This window comes from Lytechinus pictus, chromosome 10 (assembly GCF_037042905.1).
Source record: "Lytechinus pictus isolate F3 Inbred chromosome 10, Lp3.0, whole genome shotgun sequence".
Taxonomy (NCBI): Eukaryota; Metazoa; Echinodermata; class Echinoidea; order Temnopleuroida; family Toxopneustidae; genus Lytechinus; species Lytechinus pictus.
In genome coordinates, this window is record NC_087254.1 from 36,114,737 (window position 1) to 36,135,982 (window position 21,246).

The window sequence follows — 21,246 nt, forward strand, 5'->3', positions numbered from 1 at the left end:
TGCCTTGTATGAACAAGCCTTCAATGTGCCCTAGTGCCACTCGGACTTACCTCCATCTCTTTCAGCAACTGGAAACCTTCTTCAGGTTGACCACATCCCGTCGCTATGTTAACATACGTCCTCAGATTGGGATACGTGTTACCAACGCTGACATGCTTAAGAATAGCCTGAAATCATTACAGAAAATTAATTTTGGTTTACTTCTCATGTGAAAATTCATTGAAATTACAGTTACAAAAACAAACTTCTTGTGTTTTATATATATTTTCTGTGACAAATAAGAATTTCTATTTTAGATCAAGTCTGAAACAGAATTGCAGGTTTCCAGACGCGAAAAAGCACACTTTTTAAATGGATAATCACTGTCCCTACATGGGACTATGATGGCAGGAGATTCACTGTGGGGGTAGAGCTCCTTGGATTTTAGTTTCTCTTTCACTAATGTTCATTATTGAGTACTCCCAATGCCTAACAAACAATATTGCACATTTGACAATGAACACAAAAATCAATATTACAAACAGAGGAATAATTCCTCAGCTTTGATATGGTCATGTTTTTAACCTGACAAGAAGCACCTTGGTATCTAAAGATACCAAATAAATGTCAAACATTTTTCTAAATTCTATGTTTTGGCCTTTAATGTATTATGGCAGAGAAGGTGTAATTAGGTAATTGATATCTCTTTCAACCATCTACAACAGCACTTCTCAATCGGTGGACCGCGAGAAGCTCCTGAGGGAGAAAACAAAATGGGGAAAAAACTATGGTATATTACACAGACCTGTCTGAACATGTTATGTCCGATCGGTCTACGTGGGTCAAACAAAACTAAAGCACGCTAAGGTATCATGCAAGTTGCAAAGCATGCATATGCACACTTTGACGGTTTCGATCTAACTTTGATGTGAACCTCATGTGCATGCATATTGTGTCTTTGATGTAGCTTATTGTCGCCCCTTTACCAGACCTTTGAGAATGCATATTAGCTCCGACTGTTCATTTCGAAAGTGCTTCAGAGATTTGTGTTCAAAATTTCACGCAACATTTTTCATTAAAATGGACATTTAAAAAAAAGAATTTTGGTAGGAGGGCCTCAAAAAAAATCTGAGAGTCAAAGTGGTCCTCAAGTAAAAAAAGGTTGAGAAGCGCTGATCTACAATTGTAAACTAAGGGCAAATAAGTCAAATAGGTTTCTGCTTATAATGTGTATGCTTACCATTGCACCCTTCAGATCACCTCTTCTTGTCCTGCGTCTTATGAAAACATTATAGAAATCAATGTCCACCTTCAAGTTGCGTTCCTTGGCATATTCTAAGAGTTGATTCTCTTCCTGTTTCTTTCCTGGAAGAATCTCTGCAAGGAGTGAGAGACTTTTAACATCTGGCTTCACGTTCTTAGCTTCCATGTTCTCAAGAAGTCCCCGAGGTCCTCCCAGCAGTGCAAGTCTATCAGCAGGATTGTCTATCTTTGCAAGAGATTGGACATTGCTGAAATCAGAAGAGACATCCAGGAGATTTGGCAAGTTGGTCAACGTAACACTAGCACTTGTCCTATCAAGACTTGATGTGTAAGTCCTTGGCATTAAGGAGTTAGACGTTTGCACAGGCAGATCCGCAACAGAAGTGTTAAGACCTTGCTCATCAGTGTCCCACCAGTGTGTCTTGGAATCTGCTTCGGGGGAATGACCTTGATGGTTCATTCGAATGCTTCCATGACCTACCTTCTCTGGACCAACTGAGGATTCCCTAAATGCAGGAAGTTTCATTGTCAGATCATCTTCCAATCCTTCCAGATATCCATCGTCAACCTGCAGCAGTTCAACCTCGATCATCTCTGCCTTCTTGCCAGTCAGCAAAGGAACTGCCAGAGCCTTCTTTTGCTGCCTGTCAGCCTTTCTATGTTGATCCTTGGCCCTACCCTCTGTCAGCAATGCAGGAGTCTGCTGTGCCTTCAGTTTAACACTTCGCAGAAGAACCCTGTTGGCCACCTCTATGTCTCCAAGACTACAGTCTCTTGTGATGCGTAGAAGCAGGTTATAGGTGTAGATATCGGGTTTGATACCCTGGGCCATCATCTGTCTCCAAGCCTACAATAAACATTAAAGAAATCGTACAAGTCATTTGAAGAAATTAAGACAAAGCGAATGTTTCACAAAGTGTCTGATCCATGGAAAAAAATTACACGGGGCTGGGGCGATTTAGCTCTTGAAATGATCAAATGAGCCATGGAAACTAAAACAGGGAGTACTGGAAATCTCCATTCAACCCTGCTGGCCACCTCTATGTCTCCAAGACTACAGTCTCTTGTAATGTGTAGAAGCATGTTATAGGTATAGATATCAGGGGCCCATTTCATAAAGAGTTACAACTGTTGTATCTTTGCCATTGTTACTACTGTACCATGGTAACCTTGATTTTGATTGGCTGCTGAGCCCCGTTGCCATGGCAGTTGCCATAATGGCAAAGTTACAACAGTTGTAACTCTTTATGGAAACGGGCCCCAGGTTTGATACTCTGGGACAACATCTGCCTCCACGCCTACACAAACATTAAAGAGATAAGTCATTTGAAGTAATTGAGACAAAGAGAATGTTTCACAAAGTGTCTGATCAGTGAGTTTCACTAGCAATTTTGCTCTCAGCCAATCAGATACAAGAATGTCAATGGCTTAGTGGTTGTCGGTGAGAACCATTGAAATCAAAGTCTAATTGTAAACTTTAATGCATTGATATCATAAATGACTAATGCGCATCCCCTGAAAATGGCCAGACAAGTGGTGATGCATTGTAGCATGCACAAGTCTTTTTGACCCCCCCCCCCATCCCCCATAAGTATGAAACACATCATAATACATCATAATACAATCTGGTTTTAATTTTGTTCACATACTCATAATTTTCAATTTACTTGCTGATGATCCATCATCTTTCTTACATTCACTATTTTGTTGTATTCTTATCTATTATAAATCCATTTTTGTTTTACTATTATGTTGCTAGATAATGTTGCAATGTGGTGTTAAATTATCTGTTATACATGCAGTATCATTTTTTCAGTGGTCATCCAAACCGTTGTATCAGATACGACAGTGCAAACTCATTCAGAGAAAATCAACTTCAAAGTTTACTATAATTTCCACACTTTGGTCGATAGCCTTACAAGGTTTTCATTGGTAGAAAAATACAAGAAAGCTCAAGACAAGTGCTTGACATTGGTATCTTCACTTTTACACAAATCCAAGAATAAGTGAAAATATTGCAAAAGAGCTGCAAGCTTGTTATGTTGGTTTGAGCAGTTTCTTTCAATACGCGCGATCAGCAAACCATTGTATCACTCTTTCACATGCAAAGTCAATGCATTGCAGACACAACGGTTTGGCTGACTGCGCATATGCTTATTGAGTGCGTGGAGCCGTCGTTTGCTTTGCTACATTACAAGTTTCTCATGGGATCTATGCATTTTATCAAAAATTTGTATGGCATCGCCTTAAAAAATCCCCACATATCTCTGAAACCATTAAAGATGAATTGCTGCCTAAAAATCTAATTATGTATAGAGTAGGACATGTACTTTTCATTTTCTGCAAAAATCTCCAAATCAATTTTTGGACCAAAAGTGACTGTTTGGATGAATACCAATGCTTTTATGTTATAATTTTACTATGAAAGTTGAAGATAAATTCAATTGGATTCAATTCAAAAGAAAAACTCACCTCAATGGCATAGAGGAAACCGGCTTCTTTGTCTTCAGCACAAGCAAAGAGAAGGAAAGCAAAGCTCTTGGGCATCAACTGTACCCCAGACTCCACCAGGTGACGAAACAGTGTAAAGGTCATTTCAAGGTCACCACACTTTGCATAGGCTTTCATCATGGAGTGGTGTGTTATTAGATTCACCTTTAAAATATGATCAAGGAATAAACAAATAAAATCTTTAGATCAGCTTAATTACATTTTTAGACATATCAACCTTGAAATAGCATGAATAATCTCTTATCTCAATGAAAAATACATGGTACCTAAAAAATAATTAAGGATAAAGAAAGTCCTGATAAATATAAAACATCAATTTATCCATGAATATATAAATATATATATATGACTTCTTGCAAGTTGATTCTATATTCATCTGGTGTGAAAACACAGGACAAATGAGAAAGATTTGTGATTAAATGTTTGTGTTTCTAGCAGCATCAAAAGTCATTCCCTCAGAAGCTTTCACAAAAGGAGTTGTCAGATGATTTATGTGATATTACAGTGACCATTAGAACTGTGCTTCTCAGCCAATCAAAATCAAGGAAAGTTGTCAATTGATAACTTGTCCGATGGGAAAATTTTGTTGAAACACCCCCTATTCTCTTCATGAAATAAGGCTATGAACAAAATTTGGTCCAAACATGGACCTGTCCATGGTCCAAAGTAGAAAAATATGCTCAGAAACAATGAAACACATCAAATTTTTCCATTTTTAAAAGACACTTTTTGAGGGTTAAATTAGAGAAAAGAACTACCTTCACAGATTTCTCCAGAAGATGTTGGTGAAGTTTCTTTAGTCTTGTCACACCGTCTGTCCGTTTCCATGGTGATTCCGAGCATGCGTTAAACAGTGATGTGTATGTCACACTACTCGGTTCAAGGCCTCTCTCTTTCATCTATGAAAATTATTGTGGTTAATAGAATCAATTTGATTGTATCAGGAAATATATGATCTCCAAAAAATACATTTTACATGATCATCTTTTTAGCATAGACAAGGGAAAATAAGTTTCATGTAGGAGGGTTATTTTTCCTACGACTTTTGATAATAATATGGACCCTTTATTACATTTCTTTTTTAAATATACTCTACTGCGCTTAACAGTTGTTAACATATTACTACCCCGGCTGTAGCCGAGCTTCCATATAGGCGCTCAAGCTTTCAAGGAATTTCTTCCTACCAGGTACCCATTCACTTCATCCGGGATGAGTGCAGCACAATGTGGGTAAATTTCTTGCTGAAGAAAAACACACCATGGTTGGGATTTGAACCCACCTCCCTCAGACTGAAAGACAAGAGTTGTAACCACAACGCCCCCAATTTTGATCAAACATTAGATTTTTTATTTAAATAAAATGTTCTAGATACTCAGGCAATTTCATTCATACTTTCCTGTTTCTAGGCTTGTCTTCTTCAACAAAGAATGATACATGTTGATAGAATCACATTAATTCAAATATATACTTTCAGAATATACTGGGGGAGGGAAAATAGTATTCACATTTTGAATGAAATATTTTTTTTCTAATACAGCTGCAATTCAATGTCTCTACACTCATATTCTTCAATGAAAATTTGTTTTGTTCCAATAAATCTGGAGTAATAAATGCTGAAGTTTTTTGGCTTGCACTACTAAAAGCATACAAAAAAAAAATAAATAAAACAGGCCCTAAAGAAACAAACAGTGCAATTTGGAATCTGATACTCAGAATTAATAGAGAATTACTAACCCAATGAAAAAGATAGTTGGTTTCACTTGATGGCAGTTGTCATTAAACATAATAATATTATGAACAATAATTATCCTACCCTGTTGTATAATTTGAAAGCCTTGTCTGTATAGCCAGCTCTTCCACAAGCACCAATCAGGATATTATAGTTATACTCTGTAGGGAACACATTGGCTTCTTTCAACATTGTCACTTCCAGCATCTCAATAGCTTCAGATAACTAGAAAAAATATCAGAAGACTCAATTAAATTTTAATGACCATTAATTCAATATAATTACTGTACCATTAAAAATGTCAAACTATTATAGCGGAAAAGACATAATACAAAATATATAAAGAGTCTCAAATCAAATACAAGTTACAAGCTACGTATCATGGTCAGGACCCCCGAGAGGCAAAACTGCTTTATATAAATTATAATCAAGGAATATTTGGAGGGCCCAGATTCAAACTGCAAAATATGTACTGAAAAAACAATATGATCTGAGCACTTAACAGTATATACATGTAGTACTATCACCTACAAATAAACGTTGAAGTCTACCTGAAAATTTGTGGGTACTTTAATACATTTCAGAATATGTATAACCCTTTGGCCTACACAATACATTGTAAATAATTTACTCTTTTAAGCTAGGTGGATTATAAAAGCAGAAGTGTTTCATTGAAGTCATACCAAATTCCTGATTGATTAGTCCATGCAAAAGAGAGAATTAAGATGAAGGCTTTGAGCAGGAATATGTTGGAAGAAACTAAATCTCTGACTGATTACAATGCCTTACAACACAATGGTCTACTCTATGAGGGTAATGGTACACCCTATTGCATAATTTTGCTAAGGTACGTCTTTTAGAAAGTTTGTCCTATAATAGATTTTTGAAGATGGATGATGCAAATGAAATATGTTCCAAAAAGAGTAGAAATGTAAATCACCTATTACCCCTCAAATTAATGTCTTATGTAAGGTAAATGTATGACCAATTTGAAAGCAAACTAAAAAAATTAAACTTCCTTCTCTATTCATTGCATTTTTATAAAATATACCTTATCTTGCTTGATAAGTTTCTTCATCTGATTTCCATACCAAATAGGAGTATTCCTCTTAACACGAGGTTTAACCCATTCATCACCTAGCTCAGCTTCTTCAAGTTCCTCGATTAGATCTGATCCAAGTGGTTGAAACTGAAGAGAAAACAAATGAATAATGGCAAAAGCCCAGTTACACAAAGCTTATTTATTGATTGTAGGGCTGGTTTTCACACATAAGTAGTGACCATTAATCAAGCTTACAATCAACTGTATGATCAATCCCATTGGTTGTGTGTTACAGGAACTTGATTTAGCGAGTTGTGTCAAGATTGAAACAATTATAATTAAAAAAAATGCTATTACTTTGGAAATATAAAATTCATGTTTTTTTTTCTTGTCCACAGTAGTTTTCCCTATTAAATTCACTGCATGTGCACAATATGTACACAATAAGTATTCAAAGTATTTTAATTAGCAGTGATAAATTAGTATCATCGTTTTCCTCATGACTAGAACTGTTCATCATAAAACTCTTGAATCAGGGATCAGTTATGGTGCAGGCACATTTCCCATACAATGGCCATACAACAAGTCTTAACAATCAAATCAAATGATTGTACTGAAGATTTGTAAAGTTTCAACTCGCCCTTCAGGCACCAAAGGAAAATATGATTGCAGGATACTATATCGGTCTTCTTCATTAATTCTAATGCACTCTGACAATTAAAAGAAGGCGGAGTCTCACTTAGTGGTTATAAGATTACCTTATGTTTAAACTTGGTAGAAAGCTTGCCAAATGTTTGTTCTTCCGCTTCTCCAAGATCCAGTTCTCCTTTTTCTCCCCCATCTTTGCCCGGGTCCCCTTCTGATCTCAAACTTTCTGAGGAATGTTGTGACGAGAGCACTCTACTCTGGAGGACTGGTCGTGACCTTTGACCCCAGGATTCCTGACAGACTCTAGGAAGCATCCATAGACGTGGAGAGGTCTGCTTCAAAGCATGGGCCATTTTGCTTCTATACGACTTGAGAATAAGGGCTAAATGGACACCAACAAGCCGGGGGGAGGTGGGGTGAGGGGAGGGGTGGAAGATGAAAAGAAAAGAAGAGTTCTTCAGTTAATCAGTTTGCATATGTTCAGCAATTAAGAGCACTTCTCTGACGTGACTGAAAATACTTTAAAACAACATTCCCACCATCATCATCAAGAATGCTACCTGTTTTATGATGAGATGAGCGATAAGTAGGAACGTCCTAGGACCATTCTTCCGAGATAGGAAGATTGGCGACAAATTATGGCGCTTTCCATTTCAAAAAGGCAATTTTGTCTTCCAAGTTCCCGACATCGTTTGATATTGATAGTATCATTTAGTCTTCATTTCACCTGAACCTTTTATTTTGGAATGACGACTTTTCATGAATCATATCTTTTAATAAATGGAGATCAAATACTTTTTTATTTGATGCATGGAGCTTATTTTATGAAGTAAAAAGAGATTTTTTTTCATTATTTCCCTTATCTAGACATGGTGCCCTTTTCTACACCTTTCATTGATATTTCAAGGAAAGAGACCCTAATTGTCTGACATAAAAATTGAACTAGATCTAAGTAATTTCAACATTGTATTAGTTAAATATTAATTTTTATAGAATACTTATTTATAGTGATTTTGCATAATTATGTTTTAAATGTTATTTGTTGAGGTAAAAATAGGGTTTGAATGGAATAAATAAAATAATTGGGTGATTTCAAGTACGGTGATGAAATCTGGTGTTGGTGTTGTGACAACACCAACACTAGCCACAACACCGTACTTGAAATCAGGCTGGTGTTGGGATTAACCTTGGAAAATATGACGTATTTACGGCAGATCGTGTTGAATGCTGGTGTTGAATGTCGTCTGCTGAACCCAGCACTGCGGCTGGTGTTGACGATCTACATGCAATTTCCCCATTTACCAACACCAACCCCCAGGGATTGGGAAAATCATGATTTCAAGTTCGGTGTTGGCAATCTCAAGCTCGTGAACAGGCGGCGAACACGATTAAACATCCCCATAAAATTAGCTTTTACAGTTTAGACGAGTACAAATCATTTGAGCTGTATATATTTTGATGAAGAATAATGTTCACTCTTTCGAATTCTTGATTGAATTAATTAAAACATTGGTATTCTGTACGAGAATTGAATGCATTTCTCTCAGATTTCATTTTCGTCGTCGAGACTTCTCGCGTGAAGTTGAGATGATATAGCAGCGCAGCTAGCGCACAGGCGTGACGTCATGTGCTATCGATAACGCAATCGGTATCATTCCTCTGAACCCAGCTCGGTGTTAGAGCTCGGTTCAGCGGCCTTTTTACACTCTCAACACCAACACCGAACACCGAACTTGAAATCACCCAATGTGTCTGATTGTATGAGATCCTAAAAAGGGAACATATGAGAGGCTGCGTGTGAAAAATCGAATTTATTTACTTTATTTAGTCAGATATAACGCAAGAAATGCAAACATGGCAAATGCGAGTGTTTCGAGTATAAACTTAAACATACCTTTGCATGAAAAGTAACCAAAGACAAGCAAAATATGAATATTGCTGCAAACATATCAAGTGGATTTTATTGTAACTCTAATAATAAAGTCTTTTAAAGATACAAGTCATTACAACTCATACAAGAATATTTCTCTTATTCTTAATAAAATTATAAATAAGACAATTTTCAGAATACGGCCTCAGGCCAGAGCTAGCCTGGAGGCTCCTGGAGAGCAAAAATCAGTCTACTAATACGTAAGTTAGGCTTATTAAGCCTACGTATAATAGACTGATTTTACTCTCCAGGCGCATGCAGGCTAGCCAGAGCTGAGGGCAGAGCCCGGGCCGCGAAATTATTTTTCCCACCGAGTTCTGGACCGACATATGAATATTCATGACTTGCGTCTTCGGATTGAGAGTACGCATGCGCGTGGACTTGGCCTCGACCAGTGCCGATCGTAAGCATTCACGTTGCTCAGAATGAATTAGCATCGTCAAATTACCGGTACCCTTACATAGTTACATAGGCCTTATAGGCTTAGATCTATATTATATACATCCAATTCTTAAACACTTATCAAACTAGCTGCCATTAATGGCAAGACATGTGCTAGGGTAGGGCTAGCTTAGGCTAGCGCATTAACTTTACCTCAAATCTGGACCTGTCTAATGCCTAATACTATTTAGGAATAGCCGACTAATGCCATGGTTAACTTCGAACTTGTTAATTCCGAACTTTACGTTTGATTAGGTTTGGACCAATATTAGCTTATTTACCATGGTTTAATATGTCTAGTCCGTATACAGAACCAGTCCTAGATCTAAAATAAATATCTTAGTTCTAGTCTAGTCTCTAGATCTAGACTCTGATCTACGCGCTATCAGCATGGAACCACTACTAGTGTGCCCCCCTGACGAGTCACAACTGATCCAGGGGACGTGCCCCCCCCCCCCCTTGAGAAGCCAAATTAATAATTTGTAATGTCAAAATGCAACGAAAAAAGACGTATGTCCCCTCTTTTGAACGTGAAGATCTTCTTTTTTTTTTCTTGTCAAATTTTTTTCAGCTACGAAATCCTTAATTTTGGGTGAAGACGGGGATCAAGATCACTGACGTTAATTTGTGCCTGACGTTAGAATACGTTCCATGCACGCACTGGTATACCTAGGATTTTCCAAAAGGGGGGCAAATTTTTTAAGAGGATATTTCGTCTGCGAAAAAATGTGACAAGCCCCCCCCCCAAAAAAAAAAAGGTCTTCACCCCCAAATTATGGATTTCTTAGCTGAAAAAAAATTGATAAGCAAAAAAAAAAAAAAAAGATCTTCACGTTCAAAAAAGGGGACATACGTCTTTTTCATTGAATTTTTACATTACAAAGGGACAGTCTTCCCCCCCCCCCTTGGTACACTAGTGGTTCCATGCTGATACAGCGTAGATCAGAGTCTAGATATAGAGACTAGACTAGAACTAAGATAATTTTTTTTTAGATCTAGGACTGGTTTTGTATACGGACTAGACATATTAAACCATGGCAAATAAGCTAATATTTGTCTAAACCTAATTAAACGTGAAGTTCGGAATTAACCAGTTCGAAGTTAACCATGGCATTAGTCGGCTATTCAGTGTTGTAGTCAAGGCTCAAACCTCCAAGGCCAAGGCTTTAATACCCAAGGCCAAGATTTCAATACCAAAGGTCAAGGCATGGAAACCCAAGGCCAAGGCCTGAAAACCTCAAGGCCAAGGCATTTCAAACTTACGATATACAGAACAATGAACTAACAATACTCAGGCGGGAGACATCACACATGGTAAAATGTATGTGAGCGAGGGGACTGAGCGAGAAAAAAATTAACCTTTGTACATTTAAAACAAAAATAATTTCATGATAGAGACATATTAAAATAATGATATTACCTGTGTAGGGGAAGGCGGGGTAAGTTGAGCATAGGGGCAAGTTTAGCCACCAGCCCCAGGCCAAAAATGAATGAGTCAGATATTATGGTGGTGTCATGTATTGATGACCCATTACATAACCTTTAACCCCACCACATTGTTTTCACCTTTGAAACAAAAAGTACTTTTTTAGAGGGAAAAATACAAATTTCAGCCAAAAAAGTAAAAACGGGTGTGAAATAGATAAGTGTTTTTTACACACACACGTCTTTACATATAATAAAGACATAAGAACAATATTGTTAGTCCAGGTATGGACCTTCATTCTTGTCATAGTCTTTTACATGATGAATGCATAAGAAATGTGTGGATGTGAAATTATCGCATTAAGTTCGGACTGGGGTAAGTTGAGCCATGGTAATTATTATGGTAATGTAAATAAAAAAACAATCAAACCTTAAAAATCCATCGATATGCAGGCAGAAAAGAGCAAATTCACATGACAGTTCTTTTTACTTTAGAGAATGTTAGTATTTATAGAGAATTAGCAAGTGAAAAGACTTTAAATGAAATATTGACATGCTGGTTCTTCCCTCATTCATTTTATACATGTAGTTTTTGTGGCTCAACTTACCCTAGAAGGTGGCACAACTTACCCCACAGATGGGGCAAGTTGTGCCACTTGACATCGTTTTTTTCAAAGGTCACAACGACTTTCTGTGTGGGGGTAGAAAGTTGTATATAGGTGAAAAAGATTTCCCAAGAATCATATTTAAAGGCGAGGTACTTATTTCTACAATATCATTAGTCATATCAATTCTATCATGCAAAATGCAAAAAGTGTCACAACTTACCCCGCCTTCCCCTACACATAATCCATAATTTTTCTATAGGCGATTTACATTGCAATAATTATTATTACCACGGTCATCTGATCCTGGCATTCTCAACGTATGTTTTTCTCCACTCCCTGGGACAGGGGCAGCAGAAAATTATTATGGGGGGGGGGGGGGTCAACGCCAAAAAGGCACCCATTTATCAAAATTAGTTTTTTGTGCAAACAGATACATGTATTTTCAAAATGAGATTATGAACTGCGTGAAGTAATTGTGTGTTTTACAGAAATTAAGTTGAGCAAAGGCTTTCTAAAGTGATTTTTAATTATAAGATAGATATTTTGCTTTAGGTTTTACTTCTCAGTGAGAAAGCATAGCGAGCAAGCGGTTTTGAGAAAAAAAAATCAATTCTGATGTTGTAAAACTTGATTTATGGTCAATTATGGGGCTAATCATTGTTGAAATTTCCTTGCGCGATGTTGCCAGCGCGAATCACCAGCTCAAACTTCTTGACACGTCGTGTAATAAGACATGGAAATTATTTTATTCTGAGCTGGTTTTGTAATCATGAAAAAGATGTGTATCTAACTAAAAAATAACTTTGCGCTCGCTAATTCTTTTTATATACTGACCAGTAATGGAAGCAATTAATTAAGCAGTTAATTACTGCATTTTAAATAAGATACATAACTCACCAATAAAAAATAATGCGAGCGCAAAGCGCGAGCTCAAAAATTTGTGATATTCCAACCTGAAAACTGGACATTCTAAGCATTTTTTTGTGAACGGGAAGAGAACGAGTACAATAATTGATGCGAGTGCAGGAAGCAAGCCAAATATTTGTGATATTTCAACCATAAAGCAACATTCTATACATTTTTGTAACCATTAGCAGTACTGTACTAAACAATAATTGATGCAAGCACGATTCAAAATCTGTGATTTTCGAACCTAAAATATATTATGTTTTATTATTAAAAAAGGTATTTCTTTCATTTGGACAAAAAAATCTTATGGGGATTTTTTTTTTTTGGGGGGGGGGGCAAGAGAGCACAAAGCGCAAGCTAAAATTTTCAAATGCTTAAACTGAAAATGAGTCATTTTTAGGACTCTTGTCGTTTTCATATTTTTTTCTGCTTACAACCACTTTTATTAAACAGTTAATTAATCATTAATTATTAATACTTATCGATAATATTAATAATTATTAATTTTTAAATTATTTTTTGTTAATTATTATTTCTTGAAACCATATTGACACAAAAAAAAATACGTTGTTTATTTCCTTGAAACTGTAGAGAAATAAGATTCAATGTTGAACGATATATGATAAAAAAGAAGTAAAAACTTTTTCCCCTTTGTTTTGTCAATCTGACCCAAAACCAATATAAAATTTAGAAGAGAGATAGAGAGAAGAAGAAGTCCCACCACCAAGAATAAACTTAGACAAGGGGGGGGGGGGGGGGGAGGGAAAGGAAAAGATGGAGTAAATGTGATATTATTTTTTAAACAATCTATTGCAAAATTAGCTTTTCTTATAGAAAGAGGGGGACAAATTTTGTTCACTCGCTCGCTTCAATCGCTTTCTTCTTTTTTTTTGACAGAAATTTTGCTCTATATATGCCATGCTTGGCCCCTCATAGTTTCTGGCTCATCATGCCATTGACATAACCCATTTGGATATGACAAAATTGGAGACTGTGTTCAAGTTTACCAAATCTTTTCAGAATATCATTAAGACTTAAAACATTCTTGTTGGCCAAAGAAAATAATACAAGGAAAATTCATTCTGAGCAACGTGAATGCTTACGATCGGCACGGTCGAGGCCAAGTCCACTGCGCATGCGTACTCTCAATCCGAAGACGCAAGTCATGAATATTCATATGCTGCACGTACGTGCATAGCGCCAACTTAATGTGTTCCGCCATCTTGCTTGTTGGTTGCCGATAAAATGCGCATTTTCAGATTTTTTAACGCTCAGTTATTATCCATGACTGAAACATTGACCAATCAAAAACTAAGATTCTATAAGAAATATGAATATTCATATACGAAAGTAAAAACATAGATAATTCAGTGTTATGTGAAATTTAAACCCAATACTTCAAAATATGGTTAGTTTTATGTCTCTAAAATGACCCTTAAAACCAGAATTTTATTACTAAAAAATAAAGGTTTTCCCAAGTTGCCATGGTAACGCGGTCTGAGATAAAAAAGCTTAGCAAACACTTCATTTCAGTGATCGAGGATGTATTTGTTTACGGTATACGTCTACATAAATTATAACATTTTTTTCCAGACCATGGATGAACTTTCAAAAAGAGACATTTTAGGCAAGTTTTTACGATTTCCGGAAATTTTCTGACACAGGCACTTTGAAGAGGTAATTTTTACAGAATTAGAAGAAGACATCATGGATTTTCCTAATTATCACGACGGATATGCAACTTACTTGTAAACAAATCAAACAAAGTCTATGATACATTTTTGATAATGCAAAAAGAGACATTCAAGTCTCTGATTGAGAGCCGCAGATTGAACATTCGCACGGCGCAATGGTAGCGTTTTCGCCGAATTCGTCGGGGCGAAAACTCCAAGCGAGCCGTACCACTCACCAGTCCCGAACGCTGCGCTGTATGTTTGATGATTTATCTGGTGCCATTTCGTGCTTATAAATTAGTTTTTTCTACAATGCCACTATCTCATTAAAATTGTTTGTCATGATAACATTGGAAATATTATCGTTTAATGGCCCAAAGGATCGACTCTAATAAAAGATACTTTGAAATATTGTCAAAGAGTGATTAGTTAGGTGATGTTTATGGTCAGAATTTAGTCATGGCTTCGGGTGAACTTACGCGAACGCGGTCACTTGCTCACGGGGTGAGTCGGCCTGGCCCTTTGGTGGAAGGCCGTTAGGCAACGTGCAGTGCAGCTAGAGCAGAGTTGGGGAGTTATAGGTATAAAAATACTTTGAAATAAGTAATCTGCAAATATTTTTGTCTTATCCCTTTGGATTACTTAGATAAGAAATTCAAATTCTCAAAGTTTAAATCAAATTTTAGACAGTGACAACAAAGAGTGGTGCTGTATGGGGGGGGGGTCTTGCATGCCCCCAATTCACGAACAAGAAAAAAAAAGGAAAAGGTAAGAGAATCTTGCGAGATCGTTCAATTGGATTTTTGTAACCAAGAGTCAAAATTATGCTTATGTCGCTTGCTTGCAACTATATATTTTATAAATTTTGCCTGATACGCCATATCGTTTTACCCTCAATTATTTTCGCTTGTTACGGCTTACGCCACTGACTGATATAACATTATTTGGTTGCGGGATCAAAGCATCAGCTATAGCTAAACATTTATACTTTATGCCTGTTCAACTTCCAATACAGGTTTAGGCCTGTATTTATGAGATGTTAAGATCTATGGACGGTAGACAGCTGGCAGCCGTCTGTTTCGAGGAGTTTTTTAACCATTTTTAATTTTTAATTTCTCCTCGTACAATAGACAGCTGGCAGCCGTCTGTTTCGAGGAGTTTTTAAACATTTTTTATTTTTTAATTTCTCCTCGTACACATGTATTTGGTGAGTGGAGCCAACGTAGTTCAGCGGAACAACCAACATAACAGAGACCGAAGCTTTTGGTCTAGATATATGGGTGCCTTTATTATTTTCATTTTCAATTAAAACAATTATTAATTATGTATTAATTTAGTATTTACCTCGATGATACATTTTATTGTGTTAAATCGTACAATTTCTGTTATATTAAGCCCCTTATTAAGCCCTTTTAAAAACATGCTCAGTAGCAGACCCCCCCCATATATAAAGACAATAGAAGTGTATATAGAATTAATTGAACCCCCCCCCCCTATTGAGGACAAAATGAAAAAAAAAATACTCAAAATAATCGACCGCCCCCCCCCCCTTTGACGAGGCAGCTGTCGGTGGCCTGATGTCTTCATTGACTTTTTTTTGCTTGTAAAAATAATATTAAAGAAATAGGGGCTACTCTAAGTGTCCCCTGTGAAAATTGATCTGGATCTGCAAGTGCATGAGGCTGCGCCCTCTCCAACGTCATAGCTACCCCATATCTTTAGGTTCTAGCTCTCATATTTTTCAGCTCCCTGATTTTTTGGAAGAAAAAAAAACGAGGCGAAAGAAAAGAGTGAAATAAATGAAATACGATTAATCAAAATTTGAGTTGTTTTCTATACTTATCAGAGAAACTAAATTAAATTCTACAACCATGAAGAATAACAGCAATCTTGATAAATTCTGTTTTTTTTTCAAAATCAGAACCAATCAACCTTTTTCTGATTATTCTGTCACTTTCCATATTTTGGAGAAAAAAATAAAAGTGTTCATCGACGCCCTGTACTGCACGATGAAACTGTATCCCCACTCGGCCCTCGTAACCCCCCCCCCCTCTCTCTCTCTCTCTCCCTTCCCCCCCCCCCCCCACCACAATGCCCCTTGCTCATTTCTCTTATCTCACCTTGACCTTAATTAATTAATCTTAACTATTTGGCGGTACAGTCAAACGTGACTGGTCGCCATCATAGTTTCATCCCCAACAAACAAGGAACAAACAATAACAATTCTGTTTTTCCACCCAACATCATTCCTTTCAATACGCGTAAGGCTATACGTGGGCATGCACAAACAACGTGGGTTAACAAAAACTGACCCGCGTTTGGACTGAAATTGTGATTAAAATAAAAATGTTATAAATATGAAAAAAATATGTGTATAATGAAGGATATTTGATAAACGGAAAAACATCAATCGCTAATTCATAAAAATGCTGGAAAAGATTTGACAGTGGTTTTTAAGAACGGTAATCAAGGGGAATTAGTGTATGGGTGAATGGCGTTCGAGCTTTAGCCGAGCGTTAGCCGGTGAGGGCGCGGGCCAAATCTGGCAATATGGCGTCGTCCATTAAGCTGACGTTAGGCCAACGGCGACTGCACGTACGTGGCTGGTCCAGAACTCGGTGGGAAAAATAATTTCGCGCCCGGGCCTTGTTCTTTTCCAACACAAAAACACACATTTGGGACTATATTAGTATTTGTGTGAATCAAGAATATTAATGAAATGTTTTGTAACTGACAAAAACATTTTCATGAAATACTTATGAAAAAATGAAGAATGATGTGCAAGCCAGAAGAAATATCCTACCCTACGGCTACGGTATTGTACCTCGTCAAAAATTTGTGTGACTCGTAAGATCCGACCTGTTTTTCTCGCTTCGTATGCTGCCACATTTGTACCGCCTGCTGCATCATGTGTTTCTAGATCCTCGATCTTCCGAACATTATCGAAATTCAACGCGAGACAGTTTGGATCAAAACTGTGAGAAAAGCACACAACTGAAAAATGTCATCAAAAGTCACTCCTTTAAGTATAATATTGGTATCATCCGGATCAAAAGGTTACCGGTTGTTATTTAGATATCCATTTCAAGCAGAAAAACAGCAAGAATTAGTTAAACGAGGTAAGTGAAAAATAAATAACCAAGCTCCCATCTCACTGAGCTCAGTCCCACTCGTTGAAACCTGGGTCGGTTACTTACTCGATCGGTTAAATAAAAGACGGGGAGGGGGGGGGGGGGGGGGAGAAAATAATGAAGGAAGGAGAAAGAAAGAAACTTAGAATGAAAGAAAGAAAGGAAGGAAGGAAATAAATGAATAAAGAAAGAAAGGAAGGAAGGAAAGGAAAGGAAGGAAGAAAGAAAGACTAAAACTAAAAAAAAGAAACCTAAAATGAAAATTACTTGAAACTGAATGAAAGTTTAATAGTAATAATTACTAATACGGTACAGAAATTCCATAATTTCTGAAAAAGTAAGTTGCGGAGTAACTTTACAATCCAATGTCATAATGGATTATGAGAGCATGGATTACACACTAGTATTAGAACGAGGCATCATCATAGTCATACTTCAGCTCATGACATTGGATTCTAAAGGTAAGCCCAAAGTAGGTCATTGTTTGTTTGTGTGCCGCAAAATACAGAGACATAACAGGACCTTGCTCAGCTGTATGTCGCAAGCATGCACAAAGTATAGGTATACTCATCTTGTGTGTTAACTAATTAACATTGCTGCATGCAAGCAAAAATCCTTGAAAATTCATGAAATTCATAATGCAAGCCTATATCTATATGATCAGTATGCATTGTGTGTTGCACTGTGCTTGCTTTTTACAGCCACAAAGAATCCTCAACAAATGGGTTTCGAAAAATGATCAATAAATTTGGACGTTATCAAATGTTGAACCCCGGCCCCATCCCCCAAATAATGAGAAACGAATGTGAGGAAACTTGAAATAAGCTACATGTATCGAAATCTTTGAAAGAAAGAAAGAAAGAAAGGAAGGAAGGAAAGAAAGAAAGAAAGGAAGGAAGGAAAGAAAGAAAGAAAGTTCAAAAGAAAAAAATTATAATTTTTTTAACTGGAAGTGGTACGCTAGTGAACCGACCATTTTGTTTTCATGTGTAAGTAGATCGTATAATTTGTTATTGATATGAGGTTATAACTGATTGCATACTTTATGTACGCATACATTTGTTATATATATATATTTTTTATGTTGTTTATAAACTTTATATGGTGTACACTCATACCCTGAGAGGGGGTTGATAGAGTGAATTAAATATTATCTATCTTCTAAATCTTACACAATGTATCTATCTATCTTCTTAATCTTTGATGGATTTTCCTCAAACCTTCACCAATATTTTTTTCTGGTATTTTTACAACATGTTTTTCTTCAGGGCGAACTTCCCTTTTAAGTGCAAGCACCCTGTCACATCACCAGGGAGGTTGTGTCCAGGCTGCTGCCAGCGCCAGCTGACATTCCTAAAATTCCATTATGCCAAGTCCTCATGGTCAGATATTTTAGAAGTTTATTAACCCCTGTGTCCAAGCATGTTGAAATAAAGTTGACAACGTTGGACAGTTTTTAGCTTGTTTTCTCTTGATCTTGTGGATAAATGCTTGATTTGTTTATACACCCCCCAGATCTGTCAGATAATCCATTTGCACTTCAGACCCCCGAGGATGATCCGTATACTATCTCAACTAATCAGTCATCTACAAGACAGTCGTGCATTATATCTGGGTAGGTTTTTGTATTCTATTTTGGTTTGTTTCAGGTGGGGGCTTATTTTCTTACTTATGCTCATACAGTACATTTTTATCACATTCAATGGCAAATTTTGGGCGGCATTTTAGAGCTCAACAGTGCATTTTTACATTTAAGGGACAAATTGTGTGTTTTCTTATGTATTTACACAGCTATTAAATTGGGCAGGAGGGGGGGGGGGTGATAAGGTGCAAGATACTACCACGACGTTAACACATCAATTAGTGCTTGCTAAGTGTATGATTGAGCCATCTCCCCACCCCATATTATTCTTTCTTCATTTATTTTTATAACTTTAAAATCATTATTCTATCCAAGAACGATAAGGAACTGGAACAACCTACCCAGCTCAGCTATCAACACCAAAGGAATGTCCAGTTTCAAGGAGGCTGCTCTCCCTGCCATCAGAATGATGCAGCCCCCTATTGGATCCCATATGATTTAAAGTCAAAAGCTTGGTTTTTACTTGCACTCAGCATAGCATGTTTTACTGTACATATACAAAATTGCTATGTCTGTTCATCACCATTTCTGCACTTCATGACACTCCTTCCAGTGGCTCACTTTATTCATCATCCCAGTATATCTTCTGTATGAGCTGCCAAAGGGATTACTACATCAAGTATCAAGAGGGTATTTGCCTCCTTGCTCCTCACTGATGTAGAGCCTCCCACATAAATCAATCTTAAACAAATGTATGTGCATTTTTTCAAGAGTGTTCTTTATCCAGATTGTGAGAGATCCCTAATGAAAATAAGCTGAAATCAGCTAAGAAGTTAATCTGTCACACCCACAAGGGTGTTTCATATAGCTGTTTATTAGTTAATAGCGATTATGAATGACTGGTGATCTTTTCTTCCGAACTGAATCAACACCAATGAAAAGCTGATTTATATTATTTACCACAGTCACTAGTTGTTTGTAAAGTCGCTCAAGAATAGCTTTATGGAACACCCATCTAATACATCTATCTTTGACAGTTTATCGCTATTCCCCTGCAAAGAAGAGGACATTCATTTATTATTGTTATTATTATTATTATTTTTTTTTTGGGGGGGCTAAAGTATTCCAATACAACTTGACCAAGTATATTTTAGATAAAATATGACTGTTGTATTAAAGATGCAAGCAAACAATCTAATAGCTTTGGGACAAGTATTTCCAATTGATATCCAGTAATACTGTTTGTGGCACTACCAACCAAAAGAGACATATTGATCATAGCTCAGCATGTTCATGATCCAAGTCATATTGTCAGTTTTATGTTTTTAAACTGTACTTTCAGTGAGCTAGACAATGTTCTGGCCAACATCCTTACACCAAGTAACACAGATCTGTGTGACCAGAGGTTTGAAGTCACAGTAGATGATGTCAAGTTTGTTGGCCATCCACTTCTAGTACAAGACGTCAATGCAAAATGGGTAAGTTCTGCCTTTTATTCTTTTTCCATAGTATACTCTAGTCACACTAGGAGGCAGCATTTGCAAGAATGAAATGACTATTCCTTTTTATTCAAAATATATTCTAAATATGATGCGATTCCATTTGCATTTGGAATATTCATTTCAACTTGAGAGCCTTTGCTCAAATCTTTGCTCAGATCCTCATTATATGAGTTGCATTCGAGGATAAAGCTCTTTACCTCTATTCTGAATGGCATCTCAACAGTATTTTAGTCATTTAATTGATTAATTAATGCAAAATGGTTAATACTTGTCTAAAATTTGTACATTTGGTCTATGTTTTTTTTTTTTTTTTTTTTTGTAGAGAGATGATTCATCTACAAGGGAAGGGTCAACAATTAACCTGTTCAATGTGGTCTTTGTCTTACAGGTAAGTGAAAAACCTTTCAAACATCCATATACCCATAATCCCCCACCCCACCAGGGTTATGGGTGATTTCAAGTTTGCTATCTTTATAGTCTCATGCTGTACTCATGTATTAATTGACCTAACATCAACACCAAAAGGATAGCACCGAACTTGAAATAAAAATTAACAACTTTTGTCTAAATCTCAACAAGCGATCATCATATACATGTGTATTTAATCATGAAGAAGTGTAACTGTCTCACATATACTTTTTATATCAATCATGTTGACCTTTGACCCTATTGGTCTCTCTGTCATTGTTTAAATTTCAGTGCAATCTTGGCTCTTTACCTTTGACCTTTATTCTCCTCTCATTCTATGGAGACAGGTGCAGACTGGTGTCTAGTCCATCGTTATCAGGATCTTAGCATACATTTGGCATTAATAATGAAACATAATTAGAGAATGTGGTTGCATGTCTCTTGTTGACTTTGACGTTTGACCTT

At 36.7% G+C, this 21,246-nt stretch overlaps 2 protein-coding genes across 3 annotated transcripts in view; one reads left to right on the forward strand and one right to left on the reverse strand.

The window, feature by feature from the left end:
- Positions 1-17,330, reverse strand: part of LOC129269565 (pentatricopeptide repeat-containing protein 1, mitochondrial-like) — a 23,493-nt gene extending 6,163 nt beyond the window's left edge. Inside the window, exons 1-8 of one of the 2 annotated variants that reach the window (XM_054907078.2) lie at positions 16,983-17,330; positions 7,283-7,554; positions 6,534-6,671; positions 5,567-5,707; positions 4,512-4,652; positions 3,715-3,897; positions 1,220-2,089; positions 51-167 (exon numbers count right to left, since the gene is read on the reverse strand). In XM_054907078.2, the coding sequence (XP_054763053.2) occupies positions 51-167; positions 1,220-2,089; positions 3,715-3,897; positions 4,512-4,652; positions 5,567-5,707; positions 6,534-6,671; positions 7,283-7,525 (1,833 nt within the window). In that variant the 5' untranslated portion in view covers positions 7,526-7,554; positions 16,983-17,330. Of the gene's footprint in view, positions 1-50; positions 168-1,219; positions 2,090-3,714; positions 3,898-4,511; positions 4,653-5,566; positions 5,708-6,533; positions 6,672-7,282; positions 7,555-16,961 lie in introns of both variants that reach the window. The other variant, XM_054907077.2, reaches the window with a different exon arrangement.
- The window catches only part of LOC129270567 (GATOR1 complex protein NPRL3-like), a 17,366-nt gene continuing 12,809 nt past the window's right edge, over positions 16,690-21,246 (forward strand). Inside the window, exons 1-4 of the mRNA XM_064105980.1 lie at positions 16,690-17,277; positions 18,805-18,904; positions 20,214-20,349; positions 20,696-20,761. Of these exons, the coding sequence (XP_063962050.1) occupies positions 17,160-17,277; positions 18,805-18,904; positions 20,214-20,349; positions 20,696-20,761 (420 nt within the window). The 5' untranslated portion in view covers positions 16,690-17,159. The remainder of the gene's footprint in view (positions 17,278-18,804; positions 18,905-20,213; positions 20,350-20,695; positions 20,762-21,246) is intronic.